General features: G+C 35.7%; 1 protein-coding gene across 15 annotated transcripts in view; it reads left to right on the forward strand.

The window, feature by feature from the left end:
- Nucleotides 1-1769: 1769 nt before the first annotated feature.
- The window catches only part of LOC111869672 (kinesin-like protein unc-104), a gene marked incomplete at its 5' end in the record, with an annotated part of 73241 nt that continues 60400 nt past the window's right edge, over nt 1770-14610 (forward strand). For 8 of the 15 annotated variants that reach the window (XM_033753514.1, XM_033753519.1, XM_033753516.1 and 5 more), the window contains 9 exon segments: nt 1770-1852; nt 2972-3050; nt 3162-3331; nt 4957-5135; nt 5290-5545; nt 6672-6674; nt 7497-7654; nt 8933-9072; nt 10556-10612. In XM_033753514.1, the coding sequence (XP_033609405.1) occupies nt 1770-1852; nt 2972-3050; nt 3162-3331; nt 4957-5135; nt 5290-5545; nt 6672-6674; nt 7497-7654; nt 8933-9072; nt 10556-10612 (1125 nt within the window). 15 annotated transcript variants of the gene reach the window in all.

Below are 14610 nucleotides of genomic sequence, written 5' to 3' on the forward strand. Positions count from 1 at the left end.
GAAGTTGCCGCGTGAGGACGGCAATGTACGCAGTAATGAATTGGTAAACAAATCCAAACGCTGGATCCTCATCGATCTGCCTATATATTGTCACGATTTAAGGACTAAACACGGGGTTTGGGTTGGTAATTGGATTTTTTGAACACTTAAAACTCGTAACTACAGGTAAATATAACGATTCCACGGATCTACACTCTCTACAAATCACTGTACTACACCACACATAAAGTCTTCTGTGTCTTCATCAGTCGTTGCCTGGCAACGGCTGTCAACAATGTAGATTCTTTTGCTTCCGTACGTATGTCCTTACCTACTGGCGACTGCCGTGCGTCTCCTCATGGCAGCAACTAAGTTCAGAGTCAAGAGTCACAGATACTTTACGACCGGTGGTTTACCGCCAGTCAGTTCGTTATGGCACCAAGCCCCTTGAGGTTCCCGACCGGAGATTTTTTCAGCTGAACTCTTGCGGTCATAGGCCTTACGTTACATCCTCTCTGACGAGAGAATTGGTCTGTCTCTTATGAACGAGCTTGGCCTTTGGCAAGTGTACGTATCGCATATATAACATGTTATTGAAATTTTTCCTTTTGCATTATGTACAAGTCCTCTGTCAATCCAGGCTTTGCAAAGCAGATCATGCCTATCTTACTTGTCTTATGCTACAACGGCAGCATAATCACTTGAACGGTCGTACGCTTGACCGCCGCCAAGTTTAAGCCTCTTATTATATCTTCTATTTCTGGTTTCTCCTTGTCCTATGCTGCGAATGACTAAGTTGCCTCAACGGCTGTCACTATATTGCCACGGTACGGACCGCGTAGAAAACACCGCTCGAAATCGTTTTTTTTTTTTTTTTGTTGTCGCAGGCCGTTACCTATCAATGGCTTGCTTGTTTATCGTACCGTTACGTACCAGAGGGCGATGTTTCAGTAATCATGTCAAAATATAATATAATTTTGCAGAAAGAATACTCATGCAGCCGTGTAAAGAAACGATGATGCCTGTTTACCTTCAGTCATCTCTTTTTCTACATGGACGTTAGCTAGTATTTTTAAAATGAAACTCTGTATGTGGTTGTAAGATTGGTTTAAGTTGTAAGAATGTGATGATTCAGAGCCCCTTCGTACTGCAATCTGGGTACTCAAAATGCAGCACCTGGCAGTTTGCAATTTGCTCCTTTTCAATCATCATCATCAGTAATCTGTCAAGACGACAGGTCCACAGTCTCTTTCAAAACAATTCCTCCACTTAATGCGATCTAGAGCTTTCTCCTTCAAATGACAGTATCCTCTTCTGTCCCCAAGGTCATCCAGCATCTTCTTACGTCTTCTTCCTCGTCTTCTTGTCACTTCTATCCGCCCATCTATCTTTCCTTCGATAGCTTCTTTTAGAAGGCAGTTTCTGCGTAAAACATGACCAATCCAATTAGCCTTCCGTTTTCTTATTTCATGTAGGATATTCCTCTGCTCACTGACTCTAATTAACACTTCTTCATTTCTCACATAATCGGTCCAACTGATCTTCTCCATTCTTCTCCAACACCACATTTCGAAACTTTCCAGATGTTTCTGATCTACTGCCCTAAGTGTCCATGTTTCAGCCCCATACAGAGCTATGCTCCAAATGTAGCATTTCACTAGTTTCTTCCTCAATTTCACTAGTTTCTTCCTCAAATTTAAGTCCAATTTGCTGGTAAAAAGATCCTTTTCAATATATAAAAGAATTTTATTATTGCCAATGTTACTCATTGTGTGATTTTTTTTTTACAGATATTGTCAATCCAAAAGTTCCAGCTGGCTCCAAAGATGCAACAAAAAACTTCAACTATGATTATTCATATTGGTCACATGATGTAAGTTGTTACATATGCAACAAACAATTCACTTCCGGTCCAAAAATATTTTTTTTTTTTTTACATTCAAATTTTACATTCCTTTGATGTAATTACAGTTCTGCCTCATGACAGCCTCCAAACACTTCGGTAAAGCTTGAACACCTTTCAGTAGGTCCCCATTATTGATATTGGATAGGTCAGTCCCCTTCTGTAGATATGTTGTAAATGCTTCTGAAATACAGGATGTCCAAGAAGGAGTACACACATTTTTAACATTTTTGTTGATAAAATAATCAGAGCTAGGAGAGTGTAGTTCTGTCACTCGGTCGGTATAGTTCACTTACAGACTAAAACCACAGCGTTAGTTAGTTAGGAGAGTGTAGTTTTCACCATATGAAACAGCTATCCTCCCCTTTCTCCATCTCATTTCACTGTGACCTGAGCTCCCTTTGTTACTCTCACGTTGTCCATTTGGTATTCAAATACCCTGAAACTTAAGCATGCGCACAGTCATTTGCACTCGACAGAACAAGTATCATACATACAACTTCGAATTTCTGCTGTCATGTGATGAAAACCACACTCTTCTGACTCTGTTTACTTTCTCAATAAAAATATTTAAAATGTGTGGACTCATTCTCAGGCAACCTGTATTTTCCACTATGCAGTAGACGAAAGTCCAATGTACTAATGCCAAAACTAGGAGGGATGAGGCAGCTCTTTCCTTTCATACTCTCCCATAAGATCAGGTACAGGGTGTGTCTTGTGGGGCCATGCTTTGCCATTCAGGATCAGAACACTGGCTGCCTGTGTGTGAAGTGATTTGGAGTTAATTTGAAGGCTAAAACAGAGACTGTGGAATGGTTTCTTTCATGAGAAATTCCTTTATGTCATGTGCCTATCTTCTTCCAAATGGTTATTGATGATAACCATGGATGTGTTCCTCAGAGGCCTACAGTCACTAAGTTGATCATCTTGATCATCAAATGGTTATTGTTTATATTTACAGTTTGCAGGCTTGTTATGAGGTATTATTCTGTTTGATATCAGAAGATGTAATTGGAATTACTTTCAGTGAGAACTAAGAACAGAGAGTGTTATTGTGTAACTATAAATATGTTGCCTTCTTTGTTTTAGGTATCAGATCCAAATTTCTCTTCACAAATCATGGTTTACAAGGACATAGGGGAAGAAATGTTACAACATGCATTCGAAGGTAAAATCTGTTATTATAAACTGAACACATTCATAGGGAATTGTCATGTAACTTTCTGTTGAACATTTTGTATGCTGGCATAGTTGAGGGTCCATACTTTCTTTCTTGCAGGTTATAATGTTTGTATATTTGCATATGGACAAACTGGTGCTGGGAAATCATATACAATGATGGGAAGGCAAGAGGAGGAAGGACAGGAAGGAATCATTCCACAGATCTGTAAGGATCTCTTTCAGAGGATTCGGAATACGTCATCAGAAGAACTGAAATATTCAGTTGAGGTAAGGAGTGAATTCTATTGTAATAAGACAGAAATTATCAGTGTTGTATTTTAGCGTCCTGTTGCACTGATTCATGTCCATGATGTGTATGTATTGACCGTCCTCTAGTGCACACAATCTCACTTGTCACTTCACTACATGTTTCGGCATCACTGTGCCACCCTCATGTGTGTTATTTACATTAAACTATTGCACTGCTTGCCATCATGTGTCGTTTATAAAATGATTTAAAATGTATATTCGTCATCATTTTATAAACACATGATGGCGAGCAGTGCAGTAGTTTAACGTAAATAACACACCTGAGAATGGCACAGTGATGCCGAAACATGTAGTGAAGTGACATGTGAGATTGTGTGCACTAGAGGACGGTCAATACATACACATCATATAAATTATCATATGTGATAACAGAAACTCATCATATGTACATTAAAAAGTAGAGCTCTAAACATGCAAAATCCAGGGATTTTAAGTGATATAAGAACAGATTTAGTTGCTAGAAGATGTGATTCACTCCAGTTTCAGTCATATTTTTATTTCATTCAATTTACTTTCATATCAAATTTTTTGTGTAGATCACAGGAACTATATTTTCTCTTCTGGTTTTTTATTGGTAACTGGATTTGGTTTTGAACTTCACAATAGGTATTCTTTTCTTATCACAATTCGTTTATGATCACATTTCTAGGACTTCAGCTGTCTGTATGTACAGAATTAACAATCAGTTTTAATTAATCTGGTTCATAATCGTACGGCTTACATTTTTTGGAGTGCATGTTGGCTATTCTTTATTTAACATTTAAGTGTAATATCATGAATGACAATTTTGAATGTTCAGCTTCTTTGTGTTTCCGTTTACATTTGGTCATTAGAACATTATTTTTATACTGGCAGCTCCTGTGACCCATGGGTTCAATCATACTTTTGCTGAAACCTACCACTGAATTTGAACTTGAGCAACTTCAGTATAGTTTATACCTTGCATCCAATTTTTGTGAGAACAGTCTCATTTTTCTCCTCGTATTTGTGTCTCGCTCACCAAATAGGTCTCATTTATAACTGTTTCTGGTGAACTTTCAGCGAACTCCTACTGGTTATCACTGGGACTCTCCTAATCACATCTGCTTATGGAATACATTCCCAAGAGTTCCAGCATAATTAATATAAGTAATGATCTTCATTTTCAAATAATATTTCATCTGAATATGTTAGTCACAACATTACCTGGAATTGAACTACAGCCTTNTTAGTTATCTTAAAAACCAGGACGATGGATAAAGTCCAAAAACCCAATATATCAGTGTGTTATACACCATCGTCAGAATCCTATAGTAACTACTTATCATCTTTCTTGCTCATTCTAATAGTATGTTAAAATTTTATTGGTTGTAACATAGTCATGATTATTAATAAGACAGTCACACAGAGCAGTTAAACAATATTTACAGGAAGTTATGCAGCAAAGGGAAAGTACCACCACAATTTTCTTCATGCTGTGTATAGGATCCACCAATGAGACCAAGCCTTGCAAATCAGCAATGTGTTTAAAATTGCCCTTATCCCATCAAGCTTATATATCAATTAATTGGAGACGCTGAGGCTGGTGCTGTACCTGATTTCAGGTGAGTTACATGGAAATTTACTGTGAACGTGTGCGAGACCTGCTCAATCCCAAGAACAAGGGAAACCTACGTGTAAGAGAACATCCCCTACTTGGTCCATATGTGGAGGACCTTTCGAAGCTCGCTGTCACTTCATATCAAGACATACATGACCTCATAGATGAGGGTAATAAAGCAAGGTAAGGTCCATCATATATAACAGAGGAAAATCATTAAAACAAAACAGATCTGTGGAATCAGTCTTAGGAAAACCTTCAGAAAGATTTGAAAGTATAAACACTATCAGCACATCACATTGTAATTTGTTTCACACCATTATGATATGCCTTTCAGAACTGTTGCTGCAACAAACATGAATGAAACTTCAAGTCGTTCACATGCTGTGTTCACCATATTCTTCACTCAGCAACGCGTTGATAAGACCACAGAACTTTCTACAGAGAAAGTGAGTAAAATCTCACTAGTTGATCTGGCGGGATCAGAGCGAGCAGACTCAACTGGAGCTAAGGGCACACGTCTCAAGGAGGGTGCTAATATCAATAAAAGTCTGACCACACTTGGGAAGGTCATCTCTGCTCTCGCAGAAGTGGTGAGTACAAACCCGCTCTGTAATGGAATTCCAAACAGTCTTGTATTGATGTGTCTCATTTCCTATAAGTAGTTACGATAAAATTAACTCATATCCTCCACTGGTTGTTTGAACTTTACAAGTTATTGTGCCCAGAAAATTGTTGTCAACTCTTTACTTTACATGTTATATATCTGAAATATAAATTGACAGCCCAAGCATTGAAATTGTAGTTTATCACAAAATGTGGTTCTTATTATTGTCAGTAAATAAATTACAACATCAGTTTCTTATGACTTCTTCATAAAGGTTGGACCTCAGAAATTAAAATTTGGTATCATGCATATTTTTTCCCACCTTCAAAGTGTAAGTCCATGTAACAAATGTAATCTTTGGAGCATTCATGCATAACTCTTAAGTCCTCTTAAACCACAGAATCTCAGATTTTGAGATAATGAGACATGGTCAGGCAGCTGCAAGAAATATAAGACATAATTTTTTCCTGGTTTTAACAATCATTTAAATTCATTATATTCTTCATTCTGTAGTAGTTTAATTGCTACAATGAAATTAAGCATAAACTTCCTTCAATGGTGATCTTTTAATGCAGATTTTGTAAAGCAGTTTGCTCTATTCCCTTAGTGGTGAAACCAAATAGCATACATTCTGAAAGACATTTTATACTGCTTCAGTTTGTCCAGTTAATTTGTGTGCGTTTATTCATCTCCCCTCTCAGAAAGCCTTCTGTGCATCTGTTACTAAACATTATGGCTAGTATATCACTCCTGCTTTTCACTTGAACACTCCCTGGTTCATTACTGGACCAGGATTTGTTATCTTGACAAGATTATTGTGTATCTTCTCGTTATATACAGCGAGATCTAGTCATTTCCCTCTTCCTTCTCCATCTCTATTTTGTATTCAAAGTTATCTGTACATGACATTCATAGCCACATAAAGTCTGCAGTTATTCAGAAATCACAAGATGTTAAACCTACTTTTATAATATTCAGTATTAATTACTGTGTCACTGGCGGAAGTTTGATAAGTGGCTTCCAGTGAGTACAGATGCAAATATATGCACCGTTTTACAATAATGCAGTATATTAACATTTACTTTCTCTTCCATTTTCCCTCTTTGGATTAGGCGGTAAGTGCATCTTGAAACATTAAATTCTAAATACTATATTAAGTGTTATATAATTGCAAGGATGTGTTTGTTATTGATGTAAGAGTTGAGAAGCTTTTAAGGAATAATGCTGTTGTAATGCTTTCTGAAGTTTCATTGGTCTTTTAAGTATGTAATATTTGACAGAAATTGATACACATGCTCAGTATATTTTTTTCATTATCTGTTCTTGTTAACAGTAAGAAATAGTTGGACATCTTCAAGATACTTACACATAATAATTTAATGAATAGCAATATGTGAGTAAGTTTAAAATATGAAATAAGTAAGAAATAAGTGTAAAAGAAGTGTGCAGTTAATATTATCAGATAATTTGAATTTATTGAAAAATATGAACATGTCTTATTCTTACATATATAATTCATTGAACATAGCTTCTTCCCAAACTAAGGGAATGGCATTATCAGAAATAATATATAAAATGCCCAGAAATGCAAAAAAAAAAATTCTTAGTTGATGCTATAGTATAGATAGCTGACCAGACAGTAAATTAATGATCCATCACAAATGTGAAGAACAAGTGAAGGAGTTTCCATTTATATTTTGAATAAATAAATTTGTATACTTCCTGTATAATAATGTTGTAAATAAAGTGGTTGCAATAAGGGCATATGCTTAAAATTTCCCTTCCAACATGTTATATGTTGCATTTTTTAAAAGCATTCCTGATGTCCAAAGTAACCTATATCATTATATGCAGAGATTTAAATTAGTAATATTCCTTTATAATGTGTATAATTAAATGTTATTTATCATGTTATACATTTTCCTTCCCAAATATAGGCAACTAAAAAGAAAAAGAAAGCTGATTTTATTCCTTATCGAGATTCGGTTTTGACTTGGCTCTTGAGGGAGAATCTCGGAGGAAACTCCAAAACTGCCATGATAGCAGCTATTAGCCCTGCTGACATCAATTATGATGAAACCCTGTCAACTCTCAGGTCAGCACAATTTTGTGTCATTGGGTGTGTGACATTAATCTCTTTTTTTTTTCTTTCTTTCTTTTTCTTTTCCAGGTTTTACATTAGTGAGTGCTTTTGTTCTACACTTTTATTCTTTAAATGTGATTATAGTTTGAAATTTTGAAGTTCTTTACACGCTGATTGAAACAGAATGACTAGAGTTACTTTATTTAAACTGAACTTATTATAAAGGATTGCACCCAGAATTGAAATTGTGTGTAGTACACACCTCAAAAAACAATCATTTTCTAACCAGGAGTTCTTACTCCATCTAGCTGACTAACGTAATGGAGGAAAAGGAGAAAATCTTTCTTTAAAAGCTACTAGTCATTCAGTTATTCAAGAAATTCTGTTATTACCATATTCACAAATGTCTGTCATTGATTTCTTTCCTGGGCCGGATAAATCCAGACTACACCCTCCCACTATGTGCTTTAAAATCCAGTCTAATAGCATCATCCCATCTGTCATCTATTTCAAGGGTGTCCTAGTGGTCTCTTCCTTTTAGGTTTTCTGCACATGAAGTAGACATCAACATGTGTAATATATTTTGCACTGTTAAAAGAAAATGAATTTGCTATGGATTCCTAGTCATGAACATGGTTGATATGTCTGATCAAAGCGTGAATATGCATGATAGCACTTAATCCAGTACAGTCATATTTCTGTACCTAACTTTAAGGTTCAACAAATCAAGTGCGTATGACTCTTGAATCTGAAGGTTCTGGTTTAATGTCATTTGTAATTTTTACAGTTTTATCATAGAATGTTTTCAAAATCTCTGGTATTCTTTCCTGGCAAGGTTCTGGTGGATAATAAAATAATGTCAACTGGTCCACTCTGCTATAGTGACTTCAAACACCAGAATAAAACTGTTTTGCTAACCATAGATCATACATCATAGGTACCTGTATAAATAAACACTCTACCTCCATTGTCCTCTAGTTGTGAAATTAAAATTTTAATTTATGTCTGATATTATTCAGTCATCTTCCATAGAATTCTTATTATCTATTAGAATGATTGGGATCTGTAGAACACTGTTTGTCTTTCTCCCTGTGTGTTTTTAGAGAAAGCAGTGTGGAAGCTTAAAAGATATTTTCATTGTCATGGGTTATTTTGCTTAGTCCATAATGATATGTAACTCTTTGGATTATGTTTTAAAATATGTGCATGTGTACATGCTTCTGTGTGTATATGAGTATTAGTAGATTTAGGTTTTCATGTTTGAAATCAGAATTTCTTCTGGTGCAACAGGTATGCTGATCGAGCAAAGCAGATTGTATGCAAGGCTGTTGTCAACGAGGATGCTAATGCCAAACTCATCCGAGAACTGAAAGAAGAGATCATGCGCCTGCGTGACTTGCTGAAGGCAGAAGGCATTGAAGTCCAGGAAGGTATGTTGCTAGTCCTGCTGTCAAATCACTGTTTGACTGTATAGCTTGTAAGTTACATCAGATATGTAATGCTGCCAGATTATTAAAGTTGCTTTTAGTGATACAGTCTTTATCTAACTGCTTCCAAATGGTGTGAAGTGAGGCTTGTAGATTTGTAAAAAGTGTAATTAACATCATTGTACAGTATCACATGTTTGAATACTATTTTCCAAAGTGTCTGTATTTTCTTCATTTCATTTTAGAGGTTTCCCTAAAATAATATTTTGACCTTAACAAGCCATATTCTTAATCTTGAAGCAGTAACAACACCAGGAATTCATCATGATTAATTTACTTAATCAAATGTAATATAATGGCTAACACTCCTACTTCAGGTTCAGAATTCAGCCCAGAGACAAGGTATTCTGGCTGGCTTTCCCTCCAAGTCTTTGCAGGAATCGCTGGTACACTATCGTAGAACAGACGATGACCACTTAACCTCCTTAACAGTTTATTGTTTACAGTCACCCTCCCATGTGACAGAACATATACATTTGAATAGATATTGTTAAATAAACTATAAAAGCAGCAAGAAACACTCTTCCTGCTTTGTATATTAGAGGTACCAGCTTGAAATCTTACAAGACAACCAGCTTTTCTGAAGTCTAGACAAATACTGGGCTAATGCCATAAGATGTGTTACAACTCTTAATCCCTTTATCCTTAGTAACACTAATTGGTTTGTAGAGCAACTACCAGTCTGCAGATGTTCCTCTGTTGGTATATCATACTTTAATTATGACACACCATCTTTTTTATACCAAATAATCATTTGTAGGTGCTGAAATTTCAAGAAATGGGCAAAAACAAAGTTGAGGTAAATATAGTGGATTTCTTGATTGCAGAAGTGAACCAAATAATGATCATTCCATCTAGAAATTCTTGAATCTTGCTGAAATGGTTTTGACTGAAGGAAGGACAGGGTCTGAGTGTATTCAGGGTTGAGGGATTATTGGTGGCTAACCAGTAAATTTTTGTTGAAGTTACTTAATGTGAGAGTGAACATTCGGTTGTTTAACCTTATGTGTATATGTATATACATTTTATTTAGACAATATCTCTTTTGTTTTATAATTTGTACATTTGTTAATGAAACTGTTTGAGATACTTTACTGTGTTTTAAAGACTTAATTTGTTTATATTATTAAGGTTATGAAATATGGCTTGTTATAAGTGAATTTAATAATCATGAAAATATTATAGATTGCTTTAAAATGAGACAGGCAGTCAGATTCGATATTATTTTCCCTTTTTATTTTTTGAAAAAAAATATTACACTGGAATTGATACCATCTAGAAATATAGTTTTCTTATGTCTTCCTTTTACATCTTACCAGTTCTGGATGTGGCTGTTTAGCCACTCTTTCTCTGTTTAGGACCACTGGACTGGGGCCTAGCTATTATTTTAACTCTCTTTGTCTTTTTTCTGTATTACTCTGCCCAGGGCCAGATGGTAAAGTCATATATGAAAAGAAAGAGAATAACAATAAGAATAACAATTGTAAGTAAACCAAATCTCGTGAAATAACATACCATATGTTATAGCTTTCCAGCTGCCTTGTTACTTTCTGTTTTGAGGATTGAAATGTAATAACATTGACCACAGTGGTATATTTTATGCATTGTAGGAATCAATTTGCAATCTGTATGCATGCCTGATTCCTGCTTGCAACATGTTTAGGTCAAAGTAGTGTTGGTCCATAATTGGCTGTGAAGGCAATTATGTACAGAACTCAGATTGTGTATGTGATGAACCAAGTGCTGTTCCAGTGGAAACTAATGCTTGAATCTATCGGTGGCTGATACTCAGTTTTCTGTTCTAGTATCCCCAGTGACTGCAACAGTTCTCTGGCTCTTGTACATTAACTATATATGGGTTTGTTCCATATATGTCATTCTAATGGATATAAATGTTGAGAGTCTGAGAACCATTTTGTGGATCTTACAAATTCATTTGTAACATCAGCTGTCACTTTTGGAGGGGGTAATGTGAACGTAAAAATTACTATTTTCATATTACAAATTAATATCATTTCTTTGTAACAAATGAACCAAACTGAATAACGTATCACTCAGGATTTCTGGGTTCTTGGACTTGTCCATGATCTGGTCTTCTAATAAACACAAAGAACACAACATTTTGGAAACTGGATCTGTTCCCGTCCTCACATGAGGGTTGGGAGACACCTACTCTGCAGGATTTGTTAGAAAGAACTAACCTCAGAATCCTGTAGAATCTACTATAGTAAGGTATATTCTGCATACCTCATGTGACTTGTATTCAAACCTGTATAGCCATTCATTTTTACAATTTTTTGTGCCACCTGGTAGAGAGGTCATTCAATATAACAGAGGATGTGAAATGAAGATGGGTTTGATGTATAAGTAAAAGCATCTTAAGACTAGACTACCTTTTGAATTATTATATTTTGATCATTGCTACTTTGCACCTCTGTGGTCTGTTTTTATACAATTTTATTCCTCAATCTTATTTTTCCTTCACTAGAGTTGTTGGCTTCTGGCTTAGTCCCTGTTTTATATTGTTTAAATATAATGTAATATGTATTTTCTCTGTTGACAAGTATATAAGTGAGTAATACCTAATGTGTCCCCAGTACATCTGACTTGCTAGACTTTATGTGCATTGTGCACAATAGAATTTCATGGGTTACAGAAGGGTCAGTTGTGGGATCAAGTATGCTAAGTACCAGCACAAATAACAAATCCAGTGTTTCACTTTTCTCTTTAGTTTGGCACAAACCTTAAACTGGAACCGATTTCAGTTGCAAAAGTTGGTCATTGAAAGGAATATGGATTTGAGTGTATCAAGACATTAGAAATATAAATCCCAGGCTTCTTCCTCTAAGAAATTCAATGTCCCATAAGTTTGAAATAGTTTTTACTGGTACCTTATGTCATGGCTGTATGCCTTCATTCTCTTCTGGCATTAGGACTGACAGAGTGCCATAATATTTCATTTAGTATGGCTGTTTGCAAAACACCGCATATAAAGAATAAGAAGTTTTCTGAATAAGTGAAATGATACATAAAATGTATAATTATGTAAAAATTGTACCTTTTGACGAAATTATTCAGTGCGGTGATAACTAGAAGTATTGAGCAAATATAACAGGATGCTGTATTGGTAGGACAGAAAATGCACTTGTGACTTTAAACCAAAGTTTTAATCTCAGTATGTCCTTGCGAGGCAAAAGTTATAAATTTTTTTAAAAAAAGCTGATTTTACAAATTTAAACAAAATGATTGGTGTTATACTAAATGAAAGAACCTGCTGGTAATCAAAACAAAATTTCTTGAATCCATCTTTCTTTGTGCAATTACACACAATGGAAAATGGCTTCATAAATAGAATTAATTACATGAGAATGTTTGTTCTTGGTACTGTAGGTAAGTAATAAGTAAATTCGGTTCTTAAAATTAGTCTACATTTTTAAGATTTTTTTTATGTATACAAAATGTGGTTTTGTCAAGATGTGAAAGTGGACTTAGAATTCAGTAGGTTTATGATGCAGGCAGCAGAGATGTATGTATGCTGCATGGCCTTTGCGCACTGTGTAAATGTATAGTGCTAAGTGGAAGGGGAGGTGCATGGCAACATGTCTAAGTTCTGACTTATGCCATTATTATTTTCAGTATGGTCACATGGTTGTAATTAATATAAGAATATTACAATTTCAGTACAACTGGATTAGTTAAAAGAAGGCTGTCTAATCAAGAATTGATATGTAGAAATGGAAGATAACCAATTTTTATATATACACAACTACAAATAGACAAAGATCAACAGACCAATTAGAGTAAATGTTTGCAATTTGATAGCTTCTTCCATGGTACAAGTACATGTACCAGGTACACACTCCATCACATGGCAGTATTAATTTTTTTTCTGAAACGATTAGCATGGAAAGGTTTAATGGTGATGTGCACTGTTTATAATAAGTTCTTCCATGTGACACACCTGTAAGAACAGAACACATTTAAAGAAGTTGTGATTGTAAAAATATTACAGTAATGATTTAGAGTTTCTTGAATGTCTGAACATATGACGTGATACAGCCTGCATCTCCCTCCCAACACCAAGTGGTACTGAGGTGAGACTGAAACATAAGCTTTAAGTGTTCCTCCCTTGTACACAGACCCCATGTTACTTAGCTACGCTGATCCTTCAAGTAGCAGCTGTAACGTGCATTTCTGTATATACAGCAGACCTGTGAAATTATTCTTCCATTGTGCTACTTCCCTTGTACTATGCAACTCATAATTATATGTGATACATACAATGCACAGTGTACTGTGACATATGGTACTAGTTATAGTAGCTGTTTTTGTAGACATGTTCCCAGAAAACATAACTCCAATGTTTTCTGAAAGATTATTATGTATGTTATGCACCATTTCTTTTGTCCTGTCATTTGTTGCTGTCTGAACCTGTGTATCTGTTCCAGGAATTTCTTGTTTCACCTCATGAATGTACCATGCAGCTCTTCATAACAAAATATGAATTGAAGATTACTGTCTTTTGGAATGTGACATTGTGTAGTCTGGCGGAAAGGCACCAGCATTTCAGAGGACCTGTTGTCTCCATCTTCTAGGCAAGGAAGGCAACAGGTTTCTCCATATCAGATTACACACTGTCACACCCCAGAAGAGGGTAATCTTTATGTTCACTGCCTTGAGAACCTTAATTTCATAAATCATGCACCATTCAGAGTAATGTTGCTGGAAATACACATGAATTTCTGTGTGCAGAAAATGAGTTTTGTATGGATTGCCCATATCTGTGTATAAGCCACAGTGCACTGTTAACGTTTCTGTCTGTTCCCTACATTAATAAGTGATGTGAATTTTAACAGGATCTTAACTTCTGTTCATTTCACTAAAACTGTCCTTTTTTCTTCAAAGCGTTTAAAACAGAGAAGCCCACCATGAAATATTATGCATAACTAACTAATCAGTTAACCTGTGGCACAGGGTTTTCTTGAACAGTTAATAGTTGTTAAGCTGGTCAAAAGATTTCCTGCTATTATAGAACCTGAAGATTCATCAGTGTGTTCACAAAACCCATCATTTGCACCTATCCTGAGCCTCTTGAATCAGGCCATGCCTTTTTATCCTGTTTTTCTAACACCCATTTTAAAATTCTGCCATTTCTTCCTAGGTCTTTCAAGCAGCATCTTTCTCTGAAGCGTGTGGACCAGAATTTCATATACGTACATTCGACATTCCCCTGATGGGTACTTCGTATTTAGCCTATCTTACCCCCCTTTTTTTTAAAGAAGCAAATTGATATAATGAGGTCCTCTTGCCGGTCTTGTAATGAACTTTTGTATTTTCCATTTGTGTCACTGGGTACAGTAATCAGTGAGACCGATATGGAGTACCCCAGCGCCCATAATCTGCTGATGCTTGTCATTAGTGACCTTAAGTCATCCAACACAAAGTGCTGAAGAGAATATTTGGGCCAAGAAGTACTGAAAA

The sequence above is a fragment of the Cryptotermes secundus genome, unplaced genomic scaffold (assembly GCF_002891405.2).
Source record: "Cryptotermes secundus unplaced genomic scaffold, Csec_1.0 scaffold1072, whole genome shotgun sequence".
NCBI classification, from domain to species: Eukaryota; Metazoa; Arthropoda; class Insecta; order Blattodea; family Kalotermitidae; genus Cryptotermes; species Cryptotermes secundus.